At 29.4% G+C, this 11,644-nt stretch overlaps 1 protein-coding gene across 1 annotated transcript; it reads left to right on the top strand.

The window, feature by feature from the left end:
* The first annotated feature begins 3,934 nt into the window (after nucleotides 1-3,934).
* LOC108755675 lies at nucleotides 3,935-10,904 on the top strand. Its single transcript, XM_018498821.1, has 6 exons — nucleotides 3,935-4,040; nucleotides 5,129-5,409; nucleotides 5,497-6,184; nucleotides 6,482-6,754; nucleotides 10,554-10,761; nucleotides 10,885-10,904. Exons 1-6 carry the CDS (start codon nucleotides 3,999-4,001, stop codon nucleotides 10,902-10,904), a joined length of 1,512 nt encoding a protein of 503 aa, XP_018354323.1. The 5' UTR covers nucleotides 3,935-3,998.
* Nucleotides 10,905-11,644: the final 740 nt, after the last annotated feature.

Here is an 11,644-nt window from a genome sequence, read left to right as displayed (position 1 = left end):
TTATAATCAAAATCGTCTGTACATCTATTTTCTTTCTGGGAACTACGTACTTCTGGTGACTACATACATTTTCTAACATTATCGATAAAATGTATCGTCAAAAGATATGGTTCGTCTCTGTACTAAATCCTCAGGACAGAAGCGTGCCGACTATAATTGCCGACTACTATGTGTCAAAATCTCTATAATTACTAACAATTATAGAGACTTTTAATAAATTCAATCTCTTCTACGCATATATTGTCCATTTAATTAAGTCCATATAACCTCTTTTTACTTCTTGCTTTTTGTCAGCACGTTGTAATTGATACGAAATATTTAAAATTAACGTCAAATATGTTCCTTGGTGTATCACGATATAATTATGATACTACACTAAACGACTTGCGCCGCTAAAACTAGATACATATAAGAAATTGTTTCATTGACCGGAGAACATTAAAAATGTAAAGAATATATTATTTTACTTTATAATATACGTTAATATTTCAGCAGTTAGACGATTGGCGCGTGATTGGCGCACCCTTGGGGTGGAGATGGCACGGGGTTGCACGGAACAACGCGTCATGTTTACGTTTACGCGTAGTTACCGCGCAGTCATTCTCTTACCGAGATTCATACAAATAAGTAGTCGTGTCGCGTACGGCTTTTTTTCACATTACTTTTGAAATCTTATCGCGAAGAATGCCAAATACGTACGTATTTTATGAATAATTAATCATACTAGTCGTATTATATCTAGAATTTTCTGCGATTGTTTAAAAAAAAAATGTGAAGAAGAACGGCACACGACACAGCTACTTATCTGTACGAACGGTATCACACGAGTAATAAAGAAGCAATGTTAGTATGAATACTCTCATGCAAATAACGCAATACCTGCTTTCACAATTAATATAGTTTAATATATTAATTAATTTTTTGTTTTTGTGCATCTTCCATTATACGACCCGTTTAAAAATTAAACGTAACTTTGAAACTATTTATCAATAATAAAAGAAACGTTTCTCTTTTTTATTAATCTCTATCCCATTTTATTGACTTTAATCATATTTTACAGACATCAACTATAAATAAAGGTCTCAACCTTTTTATCTGCTCTGAATTTATTTCGTAATAATAACGAATTGCAGACGTGTGTTTGATATTCGTTTTTAAAAGTTAATCGATTGTATAATAACTGCATAGTAATATTATATACATAATACGAGTAGATATATATATTACATTTTTCAGATTATCTTCTCACGGATACGATTTTGACTCGATGGGAGGGCTCAGTAGAGGATATTTACATGTAAAGAATAGTTTTTCTCAAACAAAAATTTTCGGATCTATCTGAATGATATTTCTAGATAAATTTTTAGATACTTGAGTAAAATCGTTGTTTTCGTGTAAAAATCCAACGACGAGGAAACGTGTCCTCATCGCCGATTTATTTGAAAATGAACGAACCACAACCAGTGCGTCGTGTCGCGCGTTTGCATCAGGAGTGCCGTTTAAGTTATCGGATTCAAGTTATAGTCCGCGCGCGATTATAGTTATTATTCGCGAGTGTTTTACGCAAGTGTCCTGCGAGAGGATGTCAATCCTACTCTGAGAGAAGGAAAAGGAGGAGGTCTGGAAGAGGCATCAGGCACCGGCGGAGCAATCTTGCGGTAAATATTTTTTACTTATGTAACATCAGTATCTTTCTTCTTTTAAATTTATTCTTGAGTAGTGTTATTTTAATGATTTAAAAATGATAATTAGTATAAAAGGATTATTTTAAAATTATTTTGAAACTTTATAAATATGTATTTTTAAGAAAATGTGATAATTATTTTTATAAATATAATTGAATGGTGAATTAAAAAATTCAATGCTTATAAAAATTATACATTTTTTAATATTATATGATTTTATTATATTTTTAAGAGAACGTTACATTTAGTAAATATTTTTTGAAACATTGATTGATGTTTTTACTCTATTTTAATTTAGATTTTATATTCTTTTTGTTACAGAATCATCGTAGCGACGTTGCTGATATAACTCCGCTGTTGAGCATCGGATTGGTGAGTGATAAATTAATGTTTTTATTGGAGTAATGGATGTGTGGTAATTTTATTAATTACTATATATCTATAGATGTATATGCATTAATTTATTAAAAATATACGAATATACTGTACGTATAGCATTTCATTCAACTGTTGCCTTAAAATGGACAAAGGTGCCGACGCTCAGTGTCCATACTGTATGTACTTATACTATAACCGTGTTTCGAGCTCACTTTTTTGATTGGCCGCTTGAGTTTGATCTCCTTCTTATTATTCCATGCTTGTAACCAATAAAAACCAGTAGCTAAATTTGACGGCCGATGGGTTTGGAATACTTCTCGGTTTAGTTACGGAATTGCCAACATCTAAAAAAAAAATAAGCTTAAGCTAATCCGTTTGGGAATACACCCAATATATGCATACCTAATATCGTAAATTACAAATAATAAAGGTTATAAAGGTATTATTGATTAAATAAAATCATGAGTAAGCATTTTGCAACAATAATGGACAAAAATAAAACTAATAGCGAATTTGATTGGACGCACTCAGTGTGCACTGATGCACATTAAAACTGCCGTACATTCACAAAATAACATAAATATATTTATTAATAAACACAGAAATCAATTAAATTGTGAAATACTCAATACATTTTATTGTACTGTTAGGGTGAAATCACATGATGCGGAAAACGATTGCGGAATAGAGAATGCATCATAGAAGCAACTAATCAGCGCTATTTGAAATAATGCTGAATAACATTCTCTATTCCGCAGTCGTTTTCCGTACCGTGTGATTTCATCCTTAGGTAAAATATGTATTTTATAATTCGAAATATTTGTATTTTATTTTTATACTCAAATTAAATTAATGTACAACGGCTTTAATATGCATTAGTGGCCTAGTTTTCACCAAGAGTTTAAATCGGAATGTAAGAACTAACCAACTACAGTCCAGTATTCCTTTGTTACAGTCGAACGACAGAGGAATGTTTGATTGTAGTTAGTTGGTTCTTATTCTGATCCGGTTTAAATCTTCGGTGGAAACTAGGCCAGTGCTTTCAATCAAATTCGCCATAATGCTTAATTATACAAAAGACAAAGTGCTTTTGCGGGATGCAGTTATTTCCAAAAAAAAGCCATCAACAATAATTATCGATGCGACAGATCTAAATTAAAAGCTATCGAAAGTAAACAGATCAGTGTGACGAACTAAATTTAGAGATTTAATTGTTGTTATGAAGGCTGCATTTCCTCAGAAAACTCATAACCTCCCTTAAGAAAAGGAAGCTAAGGCTTTTTGATTGGTCAAGGAAGATTTATGAAATATAAAATGAGGAATAAGGAATCCTCATTTCTCAAGGAAGAGTTATGAATACAGGTATTTAACTTATCAGAAATGGGATACATTGGAATACACGGTTTCTGATAGGTTGAAATTATTTATTCTTTATTCTTATTTTTTTAAATTGTGTGCAGTAGTTCCTAACTACAAATGTTATTAAACCCGATTAAAGGTAACCGTATAAACGTAGTCAATAATCATGTCATTTTAACATTAGCAAACAAGGATGTAATACAATAATTCGTCACACCGTGACCGAAATTGTGTCACCGTATCATTTGTGTCGCTTGTTGGAAACACACTTTGTTACCAATCACGAACGTTGTATAGCATTTTTGCATGACATGGAAGCGCACCCATATGGGAAAGCACCCTAATAAGTATCTGATTCTATCATGTTTTAGGCCGCAATTCGATTTGCGCTTAGCAATGCTTAAAAATCATTTCATCCTTGTTTGTCAAATGTTAATGTGACGAAGCAAATGATTCTCATGAATGTTATTACTTATCAGTATGAATCAGACCATGTCTTTATTCAACATGACTGCGTTCGAATTCTCACTCAGATGTCATATTATCCTTGTTTAATGTTCAGTAAATAACAAGAATATGACACCGGGAAACACCCAGGGAATCCGAACACAGCCCATGGTGAGTCTGGATAAGTCTATTTTTTTATTCCTGCACTATGATTAGAACTCTTTCTTGCTTTCGCCAAATATCAAACCTAAGTTACTTTAAGTTCTATGAGTTTACATTTTATATTAATTCAGTCACAGGAAACAGAGCTATTAATACACATTAATAATCAAAACAAGAAGTATGTATATATAGTTTGTATTTTAGTATAAAATATTTCATAATTGCCAATTTTAGGTATATGTATCCATATGTTATCCATTTTTTATGTAAATTAACCAATGTAAATTAACATTAATTTCGGTTTAATTTATTTTTTATCTATTTTTTTTAATTCTTAGAACTCAAGAAAGATAAAAAAAAGTTAAACCGAAGTTGACGCTAATTTACCTTCATAAAAAGAATGCTGAATGAGTTGATACTCGGAAGTCTTAAGTCTTACCAGTTTTAACCTAAATAGATGAGTATGATTTTTTGATAATTTGTTCATATTGCCAATTTGTACGTATGTACAACTAAGACTACCAATTTTCTTGAGACTGACCAAATTTGACTTTATTCCTTCCCATTAGTCCAACTAAATGACTCGCTGTGTGTACTAACAACTAACAATGTAATAACTAACAACTAGTAGATTTTTTGCATCTACTAGTTGTTAGTTGTACATACAGCGAGTCATTTAGTTCGACTAATGGGAAGGAATAAAGTCAAATTTGATCAGTCTCAAGAAAATTGGTAGCTTAGTTGTACATACATACAAATTGGCTGTTGGCTAACTTCACTGATTCACCAATAAGACTTAGGACTATCAGTATTGACTAACTCATTGTAGAATCAGCTTAAGATATAACTTATTCATACGCATTTCAACTATGCTTTCTTGTGCTTTCTAACTACAATTGAAATAAAAGAGTACAAGAACAGTCAAATTTATTAAAAGGAACAAAAAGGATTAGAAATAAATATTATAAAATATACAACTATAGCTAAATTATAAAATATAGAGCTAAAGCCTATTTTCTATGAAGAATTTAATTTTGTATCGTACATATTTAAACATTTTATCAATGGTAATAAATTTTATTTTCTTTTTAATCAAGGATATGGCTGACGAAGAAGAGATGAGTACAAAGGCAAAGCTTTCAAAATTACATTGTCCATTTACTTGGGAAATATTGGACAGTGTGATAAAACATTCCTTAATATATCAGAAGCAAGATGACGAAAATGATGATGAAATAGATGACGAAAAATCTTATCCCTTAGAGCATTTGTTAATATCTTTGTTCAAATGTTACAAAGCTTTGTTAAGTACAGATAACGATGAAGTAACAAAAAGAATTGAAAAAGCTGGAGAAATTTTAAATCAGATTCAACAAAAGTATGGTTATATACAATACTTATTTTTTATATACAATATGTATTATTTTAACGTTTCTTAATCTATGTTATCATTATATGATTATAGGATAGAATTTAATCAGATAATAAGAGCAATTGAACATGTTTTTTATGCTACAAAATGCTTTATTTTGTATGATGCTGATGATATAGATGGACTAGAAGAGATATTGCAAAATGTTATTGATCCTAAAGATTTCAACAATATAGAATTAGGTGCGTTGTATGGCTGTCAAAGTGTTATATGGTCATGCTTAAATGATTTTGGTATGCACAAAGCAGTTGATATTGCTAAGAAAGCAGTGGAAAAGGATCAAACTTGTGCATTATGGCATTTTATTCTGGCAAAGAATCTTAGACGTCAAAGACGTACAATAAATGTTGCATCTAACGCATCAGATTTGGAAAAAGCACATTTTGAAATAGCATTTGCTTGCTCTAAGAATGACAGGTTTGGAGTATATTATTTGCAAATGCGTATTGAAAGTTTTAGCAAATATAATAGGGATAGAGTTTATATGATGAAGAAAAATGCTAATGAAAAAGAAGTAATAAACATAGCCAAACAAATTTTAAAAACAAAACCAACTAATAATAAAGTGCTATTACGACTAGCTCTTATATTTCTACGTGCATCCGAGGATGAAAGATTATTTGCAAAAGAATGTCTTGATGCTGTATACAAAACAACGCCAAATAATTCTACAGCTCTGCATTATACCGCAATATTATACGAGCAAAGCGGAGATTATAAAGTTAGTGTAATATAATATTATTGTACTATTTAGAAGATATAATAAATCTAATTTTAAATTTTATATTTTATTAAAAAATTCTAACGATAATGAATAGATAAATATGAGTTATGCATTACAGATATATAAAAAAATGTAAGATATTTTTTATACTTAAGCAAGTTTTTATTTGTTGAAAAAATATTTTTACCAATTGTTCTTTTCTTATCTGTGCTTATTACTTCTCATATTTATCTGTGAATATCAGTTCAATGTTTTGAATATCATATCTTTCTTTTTAATTATATGTATTTTTAGGAAGCCTTAAAGTATTTCAAAAAGGCTGCTGAATGTAATAACTTTGTAGCAGAACTTGCCTATATACAGTATGGTTGGGAAGTAGGAGAGCTGGAACCACTACCACATTTATTGCAAATGTTGAAGAAATATGGACAGGTAGTTAAAGAACGACAAATAGCTATACTTCTAGCTATTGCTGTAACTTATTTTTCTCTGCATAAAGATATACTAAATGCAGCAAAATATTTTTTAAAAGCACTTGATGTGGATTCATCGAGCAACAAATTTAAGGTATTTAAATATAAAGATCGAAATATATATAGCTATAATATTTCATAGTCTGTTATTATTCTGTATTTAAATTATCTCAACATATTTTTATTTGTAAGTGTCTTATAACTTTTGTTTTTTTATGATAAAAATATGACTGAAGAAAAATATTAAATAGTAATGTTAAATTTATTTTTATAAAGATTCATTCTCTTTTGTAAGCATGCACTCAGAAGATATAATTGCATATTTTTGTTTTTTAGATAGAATTTTATTTTATAACATATTTGCTTTTTTATTCGAAGTCTTACAAATTTTCTATGTCTAAAATTATTAAAATTAAAAAATTTATTATATAGTTTCTAATATATTTTAACACAAAATGTAAAATATCTTATAAATTATTCAATTTTTTATTAATATTTACTTATGGACAAAAAATTAATTTATGTAAAAAAGGCAGTTGCTTTTTAACAAAAAATTATATAGACAATTAATTACATAGACAACTATAAATTTTATTTAAATACAATTATATTTTTTTATATCAATTCATCTTATTTCTGCGGATAAAATTGCTAAAATCATTGAAAAATAAATATTTTTTATAAGATATTTTTTATATTTTACATTAAAATATGACAGATTAAAATGTAAGATGTTTCAATCAATCAAATTATACAATTTTTGCTTTATTAAAAGATAGTGTTTATAAAATCATTAAAATTTTTTCTGTAGTTTTTCTATTTGTATGCACGCGCATGTTGTATACATATATATACATATAGGGTGGCTGAATAACTCCTACAAAAATGATTTTTCAAGAAAACATAAAAACGGGTTGATTTGTGTTGGAAGGGAGACATCTTTTAACATATAATTCTTACACTCAACTTTAACTCTCTAAACGGGAATGCTAATTCCTAAAAAATTTCAAATGCGACAAGAAGTCAAATAATATATCATTAGAAAAGTCTTTCAATTTCCTATATTCCTATATTTGATTTTTTAAATTCGATCAATTCGTTTAAAAGATACAGAGTAAAATGTAAAATAAATAAATCTTCATATCTTCAAACTTTTTCTTTATTATCTATCGAATCAGTCCATTAATAAGTTGCAAGGGATGTGTAAATATGTATCATATATATTGAATTTAGCGTAGTAATTGTTTGAAATGTTGATAATCGATTTTCATACAATAATTTTGAGAATAATACAGAGATGCTGATTTTTAATAGCAAGGTATGTCTATAGATATCTAAAGTGTTGTGAATTCTGATCATTACTTCTACTGTACTTCTGTTTTGATTTTTTCTTTTGTATTCTTGATATTAAGAATCTATGGCTATTAACAATAAAGTTTTTTCAGTGTAATCTTCAAGCAAGACCATAACAGTATCTACCTAGTGTGTATGACAAGTGAATTTCATTATAATTTACTCGATTGCAGAAAGGGTTGAAATGATATTTTTCTTTGAAAACAATGAATGTGTTGTAATTTTTTCTCCAAGATATTTAGAGAAATATCTATAGGATTTCTTGATAGGTTCAGGACAGACGAACTTCAAAAGAATAATTTCGTAGCTAACTTTTGGTAGCTAACGGTAGTTACAGTTAACGGTAGCTTACAGTTTCGAATTCACAAACAGTTTATTAAAAGTCTTTGAATATTATATATACACCAGTATTGTAATAATGAATTTTTTTCTGCTTGAATATATAACGAACTTTTACGAACACTGCTCCGAAATATGAACTTGTGCCAGGTTCTCTCGTTTTTCAACGATAAGTCGCGTAATCAACTTATTCCGCAATTTTACCGCAATTCTGTACTGTATTTCGAACCAATTTGATTATCTTTACAATAAAGTCTTTATACTCTGCAAAATTACAGTCATACCGAATAACACGCGAACTGCACTTTACAAGTTGCTCTGTTGAAATTCAGGGGACGAGAGATCCCCACTCACCCCACTTTGCTGGAGTATTTCTATGGTGGAAGGGACAACATGATGGGTGCAGTTGGACAGTGTCTTTTTAAATCTCCGTCCTCTTTGTCTATAGATGTTCATGAGATTCAAGGTCTACTGTGAAACGCTTAACGCGGTATTCATAGTCTGTTTTTATTTTAAACTGTCTTAAATATAATGTTGTAAGATGTTAATACAGTCTTTGGATTGGCTTACGATATCTTAAGATTGTACTTAAGACAGTCTTAAATGTAAGAATCGACTATAAATACCGATTTGTTTCGCGTCATGGAAGTTAGTACTGAATTTTTTCTTGCACAAGGAATTGTCTAATTCCAATTAGTCCAATAGAACGGAGCTCCTCCGCATTATGCACGACTTGTTCGTGAATATTTGGATAAAACTTTTCCGAGTCGTTGGATTGGAAGGAGCGCTATTGAATGGCCTCTTCGGATCCTCCTCGGAGATTTGTCGTCATTGGATTTCTTTTTGTGGGGTTACTTAAAAAGTAAAATTTATGCAACACTACCAGCTTCTTTAGGAGATTTACATCAACGTCAAATGCCGTCAAATTTACAAATGCTCCAGAATGTACGACGACGTTTCGAGCAGAATTTCTGTTATTGTATGGAAATCGGTAGTCAATATTTCGAACAATTACTACGCTAAATTATACGATACATATTTAGATATTCCTTGTAACTTATTGATGGACTGATTAGAAAGATAATAAAGAAAAAAGTTTGAAGATATGAAGATTTGTTTATATTAGATTAACTTCATATCTTCTAAACCAATTGATCGAATTTAAAAAATCAAATGTAGGAATGTAGGGAACTGAAAGACCTTTTTAATAATGTATCATTTGACCCTCCTACTCACTTGAAATTTTTTAGGCATTGGCACCCCCACTTAGGGGGTTGAGGGTAAGAATTACAAAAGATGTTCCCTTCCTAATACAAATCGATCTGTTTTTTTTGCGTTTTTCCGAAAAATCATTTTTGTAGGAGTTATTCAATCTGTTTTGTTTTCAATAGGCCACTTTGGATATACATAGTACGTAATATACACATATCTAGAAATCATTTCTTTAAATCTATATAGAATATAAGCATTTCCAAAAGAAATGTTCCTTACAAAAGTTGCAAGGTTTTAAATAGAGAATTAGATAGCAATATTGGCCTTTGAGTGATGGAGGCAGGGTTTGAAATAAATCGGATTAAAAAAAAACAACCTGGAGAAGTTTTGTTTTAAAAACCCAGGTTTTTTCGGATTTTAATAGGTTTTATGCATTTATGTTCTTTATAATCCATTAATGATTAGCAAGATTCGGTCTATGGATTTTAATGGGTTTTTTCGGGTTTAATCGATTTTTATTTTTTATAGTCCATTAGTGATTAGTAAGAGCATTATTGATCCCCGTTTAATATTTGATAAACAAAAATGAAATAATTCCATGATTGTTGCGAGCGTCAAGTGGAACGCATCCTTGGAAAATACTTAATAAAAAAATGCTTTATTGTAGTGTTCGGAAAATTCTCGAAATAGCTATAAGAATATGCAATCAGAAATAAGGATTATCATTAAAAAATTTTAAAGTGATTTTTACGTGACTTTAACAACGCTATTAAAAGTTAAACTAATATTGCCATCTGATATACCAACTTATTAAAACTACAATTTTTGTATAAAATATTTGTTTTGGAAATGCTTATTTCCTGAAATATTAAAGGGTTCTGCAACTTTTTATACATTTTATATGCATTTGTGTGCGCGCATGTGCTTAATGATAGACTATGAACTTTCTTAAATTATTGAAATAAATTAATCCTTTTTCTATTTTCTAGACATTTTACAGATTTCTTGACTTTTATACCTCTGGTATTTCATATTTTTTAAACCATGTTTTTTGTCATCTTCTGGAGAAAAAGAATTCAAGGTTACATAAAAATATGTCTGAAGCAATAAGAAAACATTTGGATGTGCAAGAAGTAGTGGAAGAATTGTATAGAACCTCTATAGAGAATTTAAAGATAAAACATTCTAATTTAAATACCGAAAACTAAAATTAATTAAATACCAATAAAATATGTTATAAGTTATCATTATTTTTAATTCTATATTTTGATGCCAATTATAACTATATATTTTTATTGATTATACTTTTATATTAAATAGATTATGAAACTTACATGTAACTTTATATTAAAAATCATAATATTCATAACAGTATGAAGTAAAATATATATTTAAAAATAGTTGAATATTATATTTATATAAATTTTAAAGATGAAAATAAATTAATAATTACTATGATTCTAAATTGACAGTTTTCTTCCTAAATAATATTGAAAATAGTAGGAATCTGATCATTTTGATTACCCGTATCTCCGAACCTAGCGAGAGGGTCCTGTTAGCGCACATTGCGATAGCAATCCATCCACATCGGTTGGTGTCTAGTAATTTTTCACTGTTTTACCAATGAAAATATTTTATTTTAAATTGGCCAATTAGCGATGTGCGCTATTGGAACCTTCTCAATAAAATCACTAAATTTATAAAGTATCGCAATGGCTTTTCTAGACTGCGCTCCACTTAACGCTTACAACGCTCGTGGAATCATTTTATCCCCATCGTTTATCAAATGTTAAACAAGGACAAACGATGCTCGTGAGCGTTGCCAGCGTTATGTGGAACGCAGTCCTACAAAAAAAAGACTAAAAAAATACAAAAATTAAGCATTTGATAAAAAAACCTAATAACCACCGGTAATCGAGCAAAAGAAAAAAGATGTATAATTAATTAAAAAATTTGATGTATATTTAAAATTAAAACATCGTAAACGTTTCGACTCACAGTCTTTTTCAATCGATATAGTTATGCAAGATTTGGAGGAATGTTTTGAGCGCATTAAATCCATCCGTATACTTTAGATATG

This window comes from Trachymyrmex septentrionalis, unplaced genomic scaffold, assembly GCF_001594115.1.
Source record: "Trachymyrmex septentrionalis isolate Tsep2-gDNA-1 unplaced genomic scaffold, Tsep1.0 scaffold126, whole genome shotgun sequence".
Taxonomy (NCBI): domain Eukaryota; kingdom Metazoa; phylum Arthropoda; class Insecta; order Hymenoptera; family Formicidae; genus Trachymyrmex; species Trachymyrmex septentrionalis.
The sequence above is the reverse complement of the archived record's forward strand: the minus strand, read 5'-3'. Positions and strand labels throughout refer to the sequence as shown.